Source organism: Protobothrops mucrosquamatus, unplaced genomic scaffold (assembly GCF_001527695.2).
Source record: "Protobothrops mucrosquamatus isolate PMUCROS unplaced genomic scaffold, P.Mucros_1.0 scaffold533, whole genome shotgun sequence".
Lineage (NCBI taxonomy): Eukaryota > Metazoa > Chordata > Lepidosauria > Squamata > Viperidae > Protobothrops > Protobothrops mucrosquamatus.
The window spans coordinates 258564-275702 of NW_015386840.1; the positions used below are offsets into that span (position 1 = coordinate 258564).

The 17139-nt window shown below is 39.2% G+C and overlaps 2 protein-coding genes across 2 annotated transcripts in view; one reads left to right on the forward strand and one right to left on the reverse strand.

The window, feature by feature from the left end:
* Positions 1 to 6443, reverse strand: part of WDR70 (WD repeat domain 70) — a 115171-nt gene extending 108728 nt beyond the window's left edge. Inside the window, exons 1-5 of the mRNA XM_015816943.1 lie at positions 6378 to 6443; positions 6224 to 6286; positions 4157 to 4240; positions 3306 to 3414; positions 528 to 726 (exon numbers count right to left, since the gene is read on the reverse strand). Coding sequence (XP_015672429.1) covers positions 528 to 726; positions 3306 to 3414; positions 4157 to 4240; positions 6224 to 6286; positions 6378 to 6402 — 480 coding nt within the window. The 5' untranslated portion in view covers positions 6403 to 6443. The remainder of the gene's footprint in view (positions 1 to 527; positions 727 to 3305; positions 3415 to 4156; positions 4241 to 6223; positions 6287 to 6377) is intronic.
* A 1620-nt stretch (positions 6444 to 8063) lies between these two features.
* NUP155 (nucleoporin 155) overlaps positions 8064 to 17139 on the forward strand; it is a 29716-nt gene continuing 20640 nt past the window's right edge. Inside the window, exons 1-11 of the mRNA XM_015816944.2 lie at positions 8064 to 8254; positions 10158 to 10295; positions 10977 to 11073; positions 11273 to 11343; positions 12258 to 12350; positions 13019 to 13185; positions 14289 to 14394; positions 15037 to 15110; positions 15593 to 15684; positions 15776 to 15873; positions 16840 to 16992. Of these exons, the coding sequence (XP_015672430.1) occupies positions 8116 to 8254; positions 10158 to 10295; positions 10977 to 11073; positions 11273 to 11343; positions 12258 to 12350; positions 13019 to 13185; positions 14289 to 14394; positions 15037 to 15110; positions 15593 to 15684; positions 15776 to 15873; positions 16840 to 16992 (1228 nt within the window). The 5' untranslated portion in view covers positions 8064 to 8115. The remainder of the gene's footprint in view (positions 8255 to 10157; positions 10296 to 10976; positions 11074 to 11272; positions 11344 to 12257; positions 12351 to 13018; positions 13186 to 14288; positions 14395 to 15036; positions 15111 to 15592; positions 15685 to 15775; positions 15874 to 16839; positions 16993 to 17139) is intronic.

Consider the following 17139-nt stretch of genomic DNA (forward strand, 5'->3'; position numbering starts at 1 on the left):
CAGAGATCCGGGTGATCCCGGATCTCCCTTCCTTCCGCCGCGCCCTTAAGACATGGCTATTTCAACTAGCAGGACTGGCCTAAGGGGTAATTTTTAGTGGGGTTTTAAAAATAATTTTAAAATAACAAAGGCCAATCTAATATTTCATTTTAATTATGTTTTTAATGATAGTATTTTGGTATTTTTTGTATTTGTTTTTTATTAGGCTGTTAGCCGCCCTGAGTCTGCAAGGAGAAGGGCGGGGTAAAAATTCAATAAATAAATAAATAAATAAATAAAAACAGCCAAGGTCAGACAGAACCAAGGGCCCTAGAGTGCAACCCTAAGCCACAAATATTCTCTTATATTGATAAAATGTTACTCTTTATAGGTATGGCTACCTTCATAATTCTTAGGAACAAGAAAAATTGCAGCAAATTAGGTATCTCGTTTGCCTTATGTGCAGGGGCCACACCCACAATGCTGTCAGGATAAGGCAGAAATTATGATTTGTCATCATGCATAAATTTGAGAGACTAAATGCTAACCTCATCTTCTTCCTGGGCACTTTCATCATCATCATCGTCGTCGTCATCCTCCTCCTCCTCCTCTTCGTTCTTGTAGCCGGGAGGAAGCGGTGGGCCAATCAGCTCCTCATCAGAGTCATCTAAAGGCTCTTTGGGGGGTAAAGGGGGACCAACAAATTCTTCATCCAGACTGTCTTCACTTTCACTACTAGACGTTTCTCTGCATGGAACAATTACAAGAAGCAAAACAGCTGATACAGGTATTCTGACTATTAAGTGCTGAAGTCCCTAACTAACCTGTCCCCTCTCTTTTTTGTTGTTGTTGTTCAGTTGCTAAGTCATGTCCAACTCTTCACAACCCCATGGACCATAGCATACCAGGTTTCCCTGTCCTCCACGGGTCTCCTGGAATTTGCCCAAATTCACATTCATTGTGTGTGACTTTATCTAACAATCTCATCCTCTGCCACCCCCTTCTGTTTTTGCCTTTGATCTTTCCCAACAGCAGAGTCTTTTCCATCGACTCTTCTCATGAAGTATTTGAGCTTCAACTTCTCAAATGGGGCTAATGAAGAAAAGGAAGTGCGGCATGGAATTGGGTAATGTCTGTGCCAAAAAACAAAGAGAATGGGCAAGAAGGATATAGTCTAAGATTTGCCAGAGCATAGAGGGATGTGCAAGCACAGATGAGCTAACCACGTGCTTGCCAAGTAGTTACTTTTTGGAAAAAATGAAGCACCTTTTCTTGCAATATGCTTCCCTATGCAACTCTTTTTATTACTGCAAGGAGGAAAAACAATGATTTTCTTTGAGAGCTTTGTGATAACCTGCCCTCTGCTGGTCTCCCTAAGAAAAATGGAGCTGTCTCTAAAAGATGCTGAATGCAACAGGAGGAACGACTGCTTTTTCTCCTTCACTTTAGGGGGGAAAAAAACCTATTTATAAAATGCACATGCCAAATCTTTGAGATTCTTAGTGACTTACAGCCTATTAAAACACATCCAAAATACATAATGAAAAATTAAAAACACAGCATTTAATGAGAACAATAATTGTAATGCCCAGCATACAGATCCTGTCTTGTATGTCATACAGTTTAACAGAATAATGGAAGGGACCTTGGAGATCTTCTAGTACAATCCCCTGCTCAAGCAAGAGATCCTATACCATTTCAGACAAATGGCTGTCCAGTCTCTTCTTAAAAACCTCCAGTGATGGAGCACCCACAACTTCTGGAGGCAAGCCATTCCACTGATTAATTGTTCTGTCATGAAATTTCTTAGTTCTAGATCAGGGGTGTTAAACTGCCAGCCTGTGGGCCGGTTTCATCATACCGGAGCCGCACCCATCCCATTGCCGGCAATGGCGAAAAAGCTCCGATACGTCGCGAGTTTGACATGCCTGTTCTAGATTGACTCTCTCCTTGACAAGTGGCTAAAGTGTTGGCTCCTTGTCCTCTAAAATTTAGTTCTGGCAGGTTCAGAATTCCACTTGTGTGCCAGTTGTGACCCGAAGGAGGATCCAGCTTCAGTGACTCATTCCCTCGATATTATGTTTAGACTCCTGCAATGAACTGTACAGTAGTGGCCAAAATTGTGGAAACCTTTTGGGAAAAGTGTATTTTTGAGGTTTGATGGCTAATAACACCACTTTATTTTGGAGTAGTAGCATAAAATTATATATCAACGGGAAGATAATTTAATCAAGAATGTAATGCAACATAGTGTGTTCAATTATCTGTACTGTATTCTATGAAAAGTTATAGCCAAATAACCAGAAAAAGGAAGCACAACTTGCTTAGATTGATATCAGGTAGCTTTCCTTCATCTGATTGTAGCCAATGAGCATGAGTGTTTAGAGAGCCAATCAGGTGTCATCTTGTTTTGGCAATGAGCCAATCAGATCACAGTAGGATTCAGTTATTGATGTCATGTATTGAAGCTGAGAGGAGGACATTTGTCAGTGTGTTATGTGATCACTATCAAGTTGGTTGGGTTTTTTTTTCCCTTTCATTTAGTGAGCTTGTAAAATGTAATAAAATTAAAGTAATGGTGCAAAGAGTTGACTGGTTGCCCAGAAAGCGATGTAAAATAGTATTATTAAGTGAACAAGGCTACAGTTATAAGAAATTAGAAGAAAAATTGGTGGAAACCTAACCAAAGGTGGCATTTCTACTGTACACTTTTCCCAAAAGGTTTCCACAATTTTGGCCACTACTGTACTTTATAAGGGGGTGCCTTTGCAGATCACTGAGAAGCTGCAACTATTTCAGAATCCAGCAGTCCATGTACTGAACAACATTCAAGATAGGAGAACATTACACTAGAGTCTTGGAGCCAGCACTGGTTGCAAATAGATTTCTGGATATATTTTTAAATGTTGGTAATCGCCCATAAAACCCTACATCATTTGCCCCCTAGTTATCTGTAGGATTACATTCCTCCACTGGAATTGGCCCAACCAGTTCAATCTACCTGGGAAAAAATTATTAGCTATGCCCTACATATGGATGAAGGAGAGAGGTAGGCAAAGCAAGATGGTGCTGTCTTTCAGGAGCTGGACCAATTCTTTGGAACAACCTGCCAATGGATAACCCAGATGGGTTCCATTCTGCTTGCTTTCCAAAAGCTACTCAAAACAGAACTCTTCCAGAGGGTGTTTAAGTTTTGACTCCAGCTTGGTTTGGTTACAATTTATTTCTTTAATTTTATTTACATGTTTCGTTCATTTGCGAACCTGTACGCTCTTTCCAGAAGAAGAAAACAACCATAGACCCATTTGGTGGGATAATATTTATACCTGGAAGATACTGTTTTTACTGGTTGTGATTCTGCAGCTGATGAATCAGCACCTTCCTGCTGCCCCACAAATTCTTTTTCTTTCTCGGCTTCTTCTTTCTCACGCTCTTCTGAACAATAAATGATTACCAAAAAGAAACAAGGACTGATATAGTCATGGGGTGAAACATTATTGTATTACATGACCAAAGATGATCAACTCCTGGTTTTCATGGTAATACTACCACCTACTGAATAAAACTCAGCTAAATATCTGCAAATTCCTCTTTGGTTAACCATTCCAAATATATAAATTAAACAGATGAGCCCAGAGTTTTCATAACTGAACTATCAAAAAAACCAAATATCCCAAATTATTTTTTCTCCAGTCTTTCACAAATTCACAAATTTTAAAAGTCTGGGTTTATTTTGGATAGTAAAACAAGCTAAGACACATCCAACAAGCCGATTGACCCTTAGTAGCCATGCACTGCTGTTTCTTTATTGCTAAAACATTGCTGCAATCTTTATTTTATTGTCCGTACTTCCTCTGAGCCGGTGGAGGACTTGAATTAAATAAATAATAAATGCAACGATTTATATTTTTATCTTTTAAAAACGTAACTGGTTTGCCTTACATTACAGAATGAAAAAGAAACTTAAAGCTCCATCCAACATACTAGCAAGCTTTTCATAGACACTGTAGTTTTCTTGTGCATATTCATCTTGATAACTCTAACTTATTTTTAGCAATGTGGCCATCCAGGGATATGCCTAGTTCTCTGAATTCAGTATAAATACAGACAAGAAAATGTACAGTTAATATTCAGAACAAAATACAGTACAGTTATTTTTGGTACAGCGTTATCTCACCAAGAAGTTTTCTACTTCTTTCTACGGCAGTTCTTCGGGTTTGTTCAAACATTGCATTGAAGTCAAATGTTCGAGCTTTCTTTCCTAGGTAGAAAAAAAAAAGAAACCAATTTCCCAGAAGGTGATACTATATTTAAAGAAAACATCCTTAGGCAACTTCAAAATATAAATTAATATATGAAACTCAATGAGAACTAGTTGCCTTGCCAAGATGAATCCCATGCAGACCACAGCATTCCAGCAGGCCACGTTGCCTCAGAATTATGAAAATTATAATTCAGAGATTAAGGAATGCTCTAGTAAACAACATATTTTTACAGTGCAGTCCTATATTGTATACTGTGAAAAAAGGTACACAAAGTAAAGGAACTTATTGTGGGTAAATATATTTAAGGTTGTAACTTTCATTAGACCAGCCCTGTTATCAGAAACCAAAGGACTCTCTGAGAATCTGTTTCCTGCAAAGGTGAATCAGACACCTTCAAAGAGAGTCAAGTATGGACTTTAAATTAATGCTTCCCAATAAGCATATTCTTGATTTTGTTAATTATATGCAAAACAGAAAAATACTGATAGATTAAAAACTCTTATTATATTATTTCAAATGCTTGATATCTGCAAGCCTAAAATATTAAGATAGTAAATTAGGATGATCAATTTTATTGCCCGAAACAAATCAACTGATGAAAACTCTCACTCAACAAGTCTCCTTATATATCAAAGAATTTTTATATATAAAAAATAACTTCATCCCACCAACTCCTAGAATCTGACTGTCTCCCAGAATTATTTTCAGGATGAGATAATTAGATCAAGAAGAAAATATGTATAAATCTGGTGTTCACACCATTGAGTTACTTAACCATGGATAATCAAACTATTTTTCCATTGTTCCACATAGGAAATGAGTGAAAAACAGATGGACAACTTAAAAGGCAGCAGAAAATATTGGTTAAATAAAGGACCAGGCAGCACAACATAGATTACAGATTTTTTTTTCTTAGAACATTCAGAATGTTTATACTTAAAGCATCTGACTGCAGAAAGGAAAGATTCCAACCTGTGGCATGAAACACTGCTTTATCAGCCAGCTGCTATTAAACAGCCTTTTCCAAACCTGTAGATTGAGTTGATTTTATTCACTTATTGAATAAAGAGACCACAATTTTAAAAGATCATTTTTTAAACTTTGTGCACCACACAGTACACTCGCAATGATAGCAGTGTTGATGCAGCGACTTAGTTGCTGGCTTGCTGTTTTGCTGTGGTTTTGTAGGTTAAAAACTAATCGTATTGTGAATTTTTTTCTTTTTCAGGGGGGGGGCAGGGGTGGTAAGAAGCAACTTTACCCAGAAGTTCTCAGAGACTTGAAGCTTATGTTAAGAGTTTCTCCAAAGTTAAAAGGCTGCCTTCAATACTGGTTAGCCTTACTGAAAGCGAACAGAGGAGATAGCTGCTACAAAAAGCAGCAGAATATAAAAAGCTAAGTATATATGTACCAGAAGCAGCACTAGAACAACCGAGAAGATGAAGGAATTTACAGTTGGAAATAGGAGTCCTCCAGAAGAAACACTCAGAAAACAACTACAAATACCCTCCGAAGCAAAAAAAAAAAAAAAAAAAGCAAGGAATCTGAGCAATAAAAAGAGCCTCCAAATTCTGTATTGCAGAGATGGAGCTGCTAAGCTGAGAAATCTGAAATGCAGGGTGTCCGGTTGATATTGAACTACAATTCACAGCATTCTTCAGCCACAGATTGCCAAAATTTAAGATTCAGCAACATCTGGAAGGCCCTTCCCTCCATCTCATCCATCGCTGGGCTTCCGAAGCCCTTGAGCACCACCAACAGTTTCGCTGTTTCGGGGGTGAGTGGGTGTCTACCGGGCCAGATAAAAACATCCTGTCCCTGTAAAGAGGTAAACCAGGATTTGCAGAGACTAACCTCCATCCCCCAGATTCCCGTCTCTCCAGGTGGGAGCTCCGATTCACGTAGAGATCTGCACGAAACTTTGCATCCCACCCCACCCTCCTCCTCCTCCTCTTCCCTGCGGTTCTCCTACAACTTACCGAAGCCCGAGAAACCCATCGTAGCCGCCAACTCCGGATCCGGTCCTGCCATCTGCTCGGCGTCTGAAAGGAGACAGGAACATTCAGCGCTCTTTCCTATGAACAAGTTGCCCTTTGCGGAGATAGGAAGAGAAGCAACTCGCCCGCCACTCACCGTTCTCCATCGCGGGCTGCTGCATCCGAACCGCAGGCTAAAACTCTCCCGGGAGCCACCACAGAAAACAACAGGGCGGAAGGGACGCTTTGGAAGAAGAAGCGTTTCCCTGCTTGGGAGAGTTCAGAGGCCTCTGGTGGCCGGCGGGGAAATGACCAGAGAGAGCGAGTTTAAGGTACTGAATAAGGCACCGGGAAGTCGTCAGTCACTCTCTCTCAGTCCAAGGAAGCAGACAATGGCAAATCATTTCCAAGGAAACTGTAGGGATAAATGCAGATAGTCGCCAGAAGCTTAATAAAAAAGGGTCTATGTACCAACGGAACTCCTGAAAGGCCAGGTTAAACAGAGATCATCATGAAAAAAAATATGTTTATGTGATCACTGGGAGTCAACAATGGCCTGATGGCATATAATCAATCAAACATAGACTTTGAACAGATTTATGTATGAACCTAACTCTGATTTCAGCACTAGGGTCAAAACAAAGATGATCTGCACCACTCTATAGATTTAATAAGACAGCCAGCCTGGTGTAGGAGGCTCTGAATTCTAATCTAATTTTACTTGGGTGATCCTGGACCAGTCACTTTCTCAGCTCTATGAAGGAGGCAACGGCAAATCACTTCCAAAATCTCACCAAAACAAACTGCTGGGAAGGAGTCAACTCTGTTCATCAGGAGTCAACTCTGCCTTGAAGGCATACACCACAGAGAGACAGACTTGAGACATCCCTGCTCCATCCAGAGAAATGTCTATTCTGTCCCATAGAGTAAGTAGGATTAGACTGCAGCACAATGCCGCAGGCCTTGGTTAAGTTTCATTTGTAGTTTCTTGAACAAGGCTCAAGGTTTTCTTGGCCAGAATAGTGAATGGCCATGACCTTCTCCTGGGATGTTTTGTGGACTTCCCAGCTTATTCGTACTTCCAGGATGTCATGATGGTCTCCCATTCAAGTACTAATCAGATCCGACCATGGTTAGCTTCTTCAGCCATCCAGTCATGTTAAGCAGGTGCTGCACCTATGGAGATTCTGCAGAATGATGCACACTGAATGCAGAGGTGTATGTGTGTGTGTAGTAATTACTCAAGTTTATATAGCTGCCCATCTCACATACATGACTTATAAGTGAAATCTGCCGGAGATAGGGGGATAACTTGTCAAGTATTGGCATGTCGGAATCAATGCACTCTTTTGAATAAAATACTCTCAGTAATAAAAATGCCATGTAAGTTAAAGCAGCATTTCCCAAATCCCACTCTACTTCGTCGCTGAAAATAGAGAAGTCGTGCTTTTACCATAAGTTTAAAATACATTACATTTGGAAACACGCTCACTAGGGGAGAGCAAGCGTATCTCCAAATCTGCACATTGTGTATTTCCCCATGACAATCTCGGGGTCCAACAACTGGGAATGACACTTTCTCCCTTTTCCTCCCCTGTCCCTGCTACCATCACTTTGCCGAGCGACTCGGGCTGCTCCCGGCAAAAAACAATAGCGCACTTCAGCAGCCCCGCCCTCCAATCAGAGAAAGAGGGAACTCCTCGCCTCTCTTCGACCCGACAGGCCGGAAGTGTGCGTTTGTGATTCCGCTCTAGGCTTTGCTCCTCGCTGACCAGCCGCCGCGTCGGGCGGACGGGCGGGCGCGCGGGGGTTGCCGGGATTGCCCGCGAGGCGCGCGGTTCCTTGGTGGCCCGCGTTGGCCCTCTTGAGAGGCCGGGATCTTCTCCGCCGCGGCCATGCCGGTCGCTCTGAACCCCGCGGCTGCCCCAGCCCTGCAGGAAGCCCTGGAAAATGCGGGGCGTATTATTGAGCGGCAGATCCAGGAAGACCGGTGCTACCCGGACCTCTCGGAGTTGCTGAACGTGCCCGCGCCCGGTGAGGAATGTCTTGTTGGGGAGCGTCGGACTTTCCCTCCTGGCGACTACAGCACCCATAATTCTCGCCCGACATGCATGCCGCCTGGGAATCCTGTAATCCCGGCTTGTGCGAGGCACCCACTTTTTTTTTGTTGGCCGCTTTTTTAGTGGCAGCCCTTTTCAGTCTCACACCTCTGGCTGCCGTGATTAAATCGCTTCATTGGAAGGCTCAGAGCGCCTTCCGTCGGGCCCCTGTTCCCCCGGCAGTATTGCCTAAAGGTTCACTGTCCACTCCGAGCAACACCAGTCTCGTTTGGGGGTGCTTCTCCGAGACTGTTAATGTTACCTTGTCAATGGCAAAAGTGCAGGTAGTCCTCGACTTACGACCACAATTGAGCCCCAAATTTATGTTGCTAAGTGAAAATTTTGTTAAGTGAGTTTTGCCCCATTTTACGACTTTTCTTGCCCATTTGTTAAGGGAATCCCTGCAATTGTTAAGTTGCTAACATGGTAGTTAAGTGAATCTGGCTTCCCCATTGACTTTGCTTGTCAAAAGGTTGCAAAAGGGGATCACATGGTCCCAGGATACTGCAAACGTAATAAATATTAACCATGGTCATAAGTCACTTTTTCAGTGCCGTTGTAACTGAATGGTCACTAAATGAAATGTTGTAAGTTGAGGACCACCTGTATTCACATGCTTTTATGATGGACATGGGGAGAATGATCTGTCCCTCCTCTGCTGTCATATGACAAAATAGAATGGTCCAATGAAACTTAAGAATGGAAAATACGATATATTAAAAATAAAAACAATTAAGAACTGCAGCTATAAAGCCAAGTGATCAGGTCTAATTCTTTGGGAAACCATGGTTAGGCTGCAAGCTAAAAGTGATTACAAATCATTTATACATTGTATCAAATCATTGATATATTACTCTGGTAAATTTTACATTGTAATTTCCTTGGCAATTTCACTTCTGAAAGCCTAAAGGATTAAAGTTGAATGAAAAAGTCTTTATTTGGCTTTGAAAAAGGAGTATGATAAGTGCCAGGTAAGACTGTATTTTGCAGGCTTTATTTATATGGTAGAAACATGTTCCAAATTTAAATTTGCTATTTTTGATAAGATAGCCGAGCAGTTTCTCAGCAGGTGGCAGCTAACTGGCTGAGCTCAGTCGCAGGGGGCAATTCAAATCAGTGGTTGATGTGTTATCTTTTTAAATCTAAATCTAAGGAAGTTGTTCTAGGGTAGTGTTTCTCAACCTTGACAATTTTAAGGCATGTGGACTTCAACTCCCAGAATTCCACAGCCAGCATTGCTGGCTGTGGAATTCTGGGAGTTGAAGTCCACATGCCTTAAAATTGACAAGGTTGAGAAACACTGTTCTAGGGCAAATAGAATGAGAAAAAACAAATTTAACTAGTCAGTTGAAAGGCAGATCAAAGATTCTGTTCAGATATGTGTGAATTATTCTAGAAAAAATGTAACTCTGGTACACAGCTGTAAAAACAAATCAAAATATTCTAACAAAAAATAAGAACAAAACCCACAGTCAAAACACACATATTACTTCTCAAAATAACTTACCCAATATCCTGGTCCTAATGCGTGAAGGAACATCTAGATCTTCAAAGGTATCGGTGACTATGGCATCCTTTTAGAACATGTATTTGGGCTGATGTTTCAGAAGGATCTAATCTTTTTTAAAAGATATTTCTTGTAAAATTGTGGGGGGGGCATTCTCTCAGACTTTTTAGAAATAACTTTTTACAAGTCAATAGACAAACAGACACAGAAATGTTAACAGAAATATACTGGGAGGATTATTTATGCATCTCACCAGAGGTACATATTGGTATGGCAATATTTTTGTGGTGCCTTCTTCTTACCGTTTCTTCCCCCCTCCCCTCAATTACAGGAAGCCCCTCCGTTTCTGGCATATCAGATATGGATTATCCATTACAGGGGCCTGGTTTCCTTTCAATTCCCTGCCTTCCAGAAATAAGCTCAATTCGAAGAGTTCCTTTACCTCATGAACTTGTTGAGCAATTCGGACGTATCCTCATTTTGATATTAATGAAATATTGTGCACATTTCACTATGTGGGGTGGATGAGTTGGAGGGTAACTCGGAGAAAAATGCTGGCTCTTCTTCATTCTAATATTACTTTACCAGAATCTGCGTATAATTTTAGTTGCCTTTATTTATTTCTGTACTCTGTTTTTTTAATTATTTTAGAATTAAACCTACATAAAGCCACTGCCAATACTTTTTACCCTACAGTATGTGAAGAAAGCTTACTATAGTGTTTGCAATAATAGTCGACATAAATATATAAGAACATTATGTTGCAAATATTTTATGAAAAACATTTTAGCTGAAAATGACACAAATTTTATCTCAAAGATTGAAAGATGTATTAGAAAAGTATATTTTTATTAATTTTTAAGGGCTGAGATATAGGTACTTTTTTAAAATTATAGTTAAAAATAAGGAATTTTGTATTGTGGGTAATTTTTCATTGAAATAGACTTAAAAATTGCTTTTATTTAAATTTGTGCCAGATAACGTTAAAACTCTTAGTTGAACATATGTGTAGCATAAAAAAATGTATTCTCAGGTTTGAGTGCCCAGCACAATACTGCAATCTCAATTTATATAGTTGCCCTGATCTCTTCTTATGTCTGTAATATCTTCTAAGTTCCATGTATTTATTCCTTAAATCTGGATACTTCAGATATGCAGTGCAATTGTATGATGGGAGTGTTTCCTGAGATCAGTAGGGCATGGCTGACCATCGATAGTGACATTTTTATGTGGAATTATGAAGATGGGTATGTAGATAAAGAATTTGTATCTTGGAATGAATTTGTGTACATGTATCCTACATATGAGAGATTCAACTCAAAACTGATTGTGATATGTATAAAAATCAAAATGATATGCTTACCAGTTCCAGTTCAGGTTCCTTGAGAAGTATGTCCTAAATCTCTTTTATATTTTAATACAGCTTTTTTCTGTTGTTTCTTATAGGGGAGACCTTGCTTATTTTGATGGTCTCAGTGAAACCATTCTTGCAGTTGGATTGGTGAAACCAAAAGCAGGTAAAAGATTATATAAACAAGCCCATCTAGGGACAGGGCAGAGAATGGGGTGTTCTTATTTTTTGTGAGAATAAACTTGTATTTGGTATCTGTAAAAAAATTTAAAAGTACAGTTTTCATTCTTCATGGACATCATTCTTCATGGACATCCTCATAGAAAGCAATTAGGATAACATAGCAAAGCCTCCTGACTTTTTCTGCACATGAAAGAATAGCTGGCAGAATATTTTCCATGCTATAATCATGCATTTCACATATTTGAAAGTAGCAATGGCATCTTTTAGTCAAAACAATATAAAGAAATCATGGATTGTTGGTGTTGGGTTTTGTGTGTTGCGTGTGTGTATATGTGAAGGGGGGTGTTCTCTAATTTCTGGCCAGAGCAAACCCTGTAGCACATTTGGATGAAGTGGCAAACCAGGCTGATTAATAGGAATAACTTTGCAACCCTATCCATGTGCAGAAGAAGCCAGCAGTTTCAAGCAGGTATTTCCAAATAAGCCTTAAGCTTGGTTCACTGTCATGTGAACTTTTGATAGTATACATTAATAGAGTGGCACAAATCCTTTCAAACAGACACTTTTCAGTGCATCTCTTCTAATCATTAAAGCAAACCCATCCCTGCAGGGCTGTGTGTATGCTTTGTAAGCTTGTCCCAGTTGTCTTCTTTACATGTGCTTCAAAGCAAAGGCGTCAAAAGCATAGTGCATATGGAAGGAACTGATACTTTCCAAGCAGCCATACAAACTTGATTGTTTTGAAAAAAAAAATTTTTTTTAATTTTTAATTTCTTTTTTTTTTTAATTTTTATTTTTCCTTTTTTCCACTGTACAACAAAAATAAAACTGAAAAAATACATTTTTCCTAAAAAACTCATATATGGACATGTTTTCTTGTATGTTTCTTATTCACAGGAATCTTTCAGCCACATATACAGCACTTGCTGGTTTTAGCTACTCCTGTGGATATAGTAATTTTAGGACTCAGCTATACTACCTTGCAAGCAGGTAAGTTGAAGGTATATCCTTATTGTAAGCCACCCAGAAATGGGTAGCCATATAAATTTGATCACCCATCCATCATTGTAATCTGGAGAAGTACCAGGTTCTGAAGGAGGAACTAGAGAGTGTGTGGAAAGTAAAGGCCAAAGTGGTACAGTGGTAAATAGGAAGCATTCAGGGTTGTGATTCCTAATCTGGAGAATGGCTCCAACAGATCCCAGGAATGACATCAGAGCTCTTGTGACCAGAAGAGTGTTAAGAACAGCTAAGATATGTGCAAAATCCTCAAATTCCCAGACCTCTGGTAGAGGACCCGAGATTGAGGAAGATAGATATTATGCATAGGGAATGAGAATGGATTATGTGTGTGTGTGTGTGTGTTACTCTAGTAGGAAACAAAGTCATTTATGTTAATTGCTGTTGGCTTGTTTTGGATTAAATGTTTCTGCCTTTAGCATAGGAAATACGAAAGATGCGAAAATACGTGTGTTAACACAGACATTGATCTTAAACTCGTTTCTTAAAATTACTTTTCAGTGGGTTACTGAGAGAAAATAAGACTTAATAATTTCTAGTACACAGATGAAATTCTTGCTGTTTTTTTGGAATAATCTTACTGCAGTATCAATGTGTTTAAACAAGCCAAACAATAATAATTTATTTTGCCTTGTCAGGCTCTGGAAGCCTCAATGATAGTATGTCTGGTGGAATGCAGCTTCTTCCTGACCCCCTTTACTCACTTCCTACTGATAACACATATCTGCTGACTATCACCTCTGCTGAAAATGGGCGCATTTTTATGGCTGGCAAGGATGGTTGTCTGTATGAAGTTGCTTACCAAGTAAGTCAAGTTTGAAGTTGCATTGCTTCAAGGAATTACTGCATTTTTAAATATAAGGATCATAGGAGAAAGGGTTGGAGTAATATTTTTTCATTGTAGTAATGGACAGTGCTAAGAGATTGTCACCAGTAAACTTTTCAGTGATTTTACACTTAATCTGTTAGACTTTTTTTCAACTACAAAACATTTATAAGTGTATTTAATATTAATAGCTGCTCTAATGGATTTCACACAGATTAAATTGCATTTTCTTGCACAAATATTATCACACATACAGAGGATTGGAGATGTGGTGAAGTGAGTAAGGATACGGGTTTATAAAATTATAAAAAAAACTTCAGGCTTACAAACAGATCTTTGATATGAATGAACTGTCCTTAAAAATTACTACTTAATGCCCACAATGGAAGAATGGCTTGTAAGCTGATGGAACTGCAGAAATTTGACAGCCCTGATTAGAGGAAAAAACTTTGAGTAATGGTAATGACAGTTGGAAGCCCCTTTTAGACTGTTTTCATGAAACATAAAAAAGGAATTTATGGCATATGGATTTGTGATTAGTAATATTAATGCATTATTTATAAATGGTTGTTCTATTGTAACTAAAATAAGAGCTTAATGTAAGTTTTATTTATATCTGCTTTATAAGAAGTCGGAAGTCATATTTATGCTTTATTTTTCACTTTGTTGAATTTCTGTGCTCTTTACTCTTTTTTCTTTTTCTTGATTTTCTGTAGTTTTTTTCTATCTTAAAATATAATAAAATTATTTTTTTTTAAAAGAAAGAATCTACATCTCCCAATTGGGAAAAAATACTGCTTAAGCAGGGATGATAAGCTACTGAAGCTTTGAATAGAAATTTAATGCCCTTTATCAGTACAGACTTCATCGTTTAAATTCACAAGTATTAAACTTCTCATGGAGAATCCAGAAGAGAAATACAACATGCACAATGTGCAATTCTAATTTGTATACCTTCAAACGTGCCTTGGTTCAAAGAGTTTGATTTCCCCTTTTTTCAACAGTTGGGTTTACTGAAATAAATTAAAATAATCCACCAATTTGCATACTTGCTCATAGCTAATGAATTTTTATTTTTGTAGGCAGAAGCCGGCTGGTTCAGTCAGCGCTGTAGAAAGATCAATCACTCAAAGAGCACTCTTTCTTTTCTTGTCCCGTCTTTACTGCAGTTCACGTTCTCAGAAGATGGTAGGTGATGAATAATCTAAAGTAACAATAAAACATAAATAGATTTGTAGTAGACAACACAATAATATGTGTGGCCCATCTGGTCCAGCTAACTGATTTTATGTTCTAAATCAGTGGTTCTCAACCTTTTTAATGCCGCGACCCCCAACCGGTCGTAAGTCGAGGACTAAACCGGTCGTAAGTCGAGGACTACCCAACCGGTCGTAAGTCGAGGACTTTCCCTGCCCGGGAGCGCCACGCATGCGTGGTTCCGCCCCCTGCGCCGGCCGAGGCGTAGCTGACAAGCAGCAGAGATGGAGCAGGCCGACCACCAGCTGGCCCAGCTCAAGGGAGGTAAGGCACCCGCCGGAAAAGGGGAAAAAAATGGCGGACTGCCTTGCTTGGCGACCCCCGTGAAATGGTCGATCGACCCCAAATGGGGTCGCGACCCATAGGTTGAGAACCGCTGTTCTAAATTATTACTTTATATCACTTTAATAAAACTAAAATCCTTGGATAATGTTTTTGAGTTTAGATACCTTTCAGGCTTGCTATGCAATTGATTTAGAAAAGTGAAGCAATTTACATTATAAAAAAATCTCTTTTTCAAATAAGCTCTAGACCTTCAAGAAATAATTCTGAATTTTAAAATTAATTTTATAGATCCCATTGTTCAAATAGCCATTGACAACTCCCGAAACATTTTATATACACGCTCTGAAAAAGGGGTGATACAGGTATGACTTTTAGATATTCTGAATATTTGTGGTTTCTAATGTTACACATTGTCAGTCCAGTGCATGTTGTGTTTATGCAGAATTGATGGTAGAAATGTATGCACCCTATGCATTTGCTACAGGCACTTCTATTATATGTCCTGATGCTTTTTATATATTTTTATGCTGTTCCCGTCTCTTGACCATTCATTCACAGGACTTTCTTGCAGTACAACAATCCCAGGTTTGCTGTGTCCTTCATCCTGATTGTGCCCTTTCCTTTGGTCATGTTATTTTTTTTATTGTGCCCATGCTTGTTCTTTCATACTGCTTGACTTTAATTCAAGAGACTTCTCACATACTTTCCTCCATTGGGCCATGTAGCATGGATACTGCCTTTCTGTTGAGTACTCAGGTTATATGCAAGCAACACTTTGCAGCATGGAATTAATGATAGATGACTTTATTTTAAATCCACTAAAAACGATATAATTAAATTACAGGTTTATGATTTAGGTCCCGATGGCCAAGGGATGGTGAGAGTTGCTTCTGTTTCTCAGAATGCTATTGTGTCTGCAGCTGGAAAGGTTGCCAGGTAAATTATGTGCTTAAGGACCCAACTGTTTTATTTGAGATAATTTTGTTTTCACAAAATATTTCAGGTGCCTTTTTTGAATTTCTTTTAGGACCATTGACCGTTCTGTGTTTAAACCAATTGTTCAGATTGCAGTGATTGAAAATTCTGAGTCTATAGATTGTCAGTTACTGGCAGTCAGTCACGCAGGTAGGAATTCAGTACCCTATCATTTGACCTGGCATATGATTGTGAAAAGTATAGCATTTGTAAGACTTACACATCCTACTTTGGTTGGTTATTGTAACGGTACGTGGGAAAGACCTTGGGGAAATGGCCAAGAAATACTGCCTAGGGAACAGTCAGATAAGAAACATCATAGCCTGTAGCTGGCTAATGGGCAGGGCGAGGGGCTCAGAAGGGACCCTCCCTACTTTCTTGGGCTCTAAAGGAGACAGCAGAGGATTTGTACTTTCAGACTTGCAAGATTTATGTCAGCTTTACTAGGTAGACCAGACAGGATATATGACAAGATGAGCTAATTGTATTTTACTGTAATGGTCTGTTAACAGAATCTTGCAAAGGGGAAAGTTAAGTGGCAAGGCACCCAGAAGAGACATAGAGATACAGTGAATTAGTTTTAAGAGCGGGAAGAAAAAGTCTATCAAGACACGAAGGCAGGAAGCTGTGCTAAAGAAATGGCGCTTAAGCTAAGCCATGGCTATAAAGTAAAAGTTCTACAGTGACCATTGGGTATTTCAACAGAAAGCACAAGAATGGTTCCAGCTGTTTAGAGGTGCTGTGTTCCAACATCTGTTCACCATATGACTTGGGCCATTCTTGACAGTTTGAGGTATCTCCCTCAGCCTTTCTCTGTAACATCATCCTATTTTTGAAAAAATATCTAATACAACTTTGACTTTTCTTCATCTTAGTGTAAATGATTTCTTCTTTCTTCACTGCTAAATTCCACATAACAACTGTGTACTTGAAGAGTGTTGTGTTCACTTAAAGAGTGAAAAAAAATTATCTCATCCGCTACACAGGATAGTACAGGATACACATCTGTACTATTCATGTTATGAAATCCATTAGTTAACGGAATCTCTTTGGCTTACCTTTTTCTGTCAAACCTGTTGGCATTACTAACTTACAGTCACATCTTTTTTTCTGCAGGTGTACGGATGTATTTTAGTGTATGTCCATTTAAGCATCCTTTTGCTCGACCTTCAACTTTAACATTGATTCACATCCGCCTACCTCCAGGATTTTCTGCAGCTTCTAATGTGGAAAAGCCGTCAAAGGTTCACCGAGCTTTATATAGCAAAGGTAAATTTTGTAGATGGCAAATATTCATTTTTGTAAATCAAGTAAGCGCAGGGGTGAATAACATTTGAAGGACAGGAACCTCAGTATTGCCTCTTAACACTATAGACATAGGAGTGTGCAAAAGATTCTATGCACAAACCATTCCAA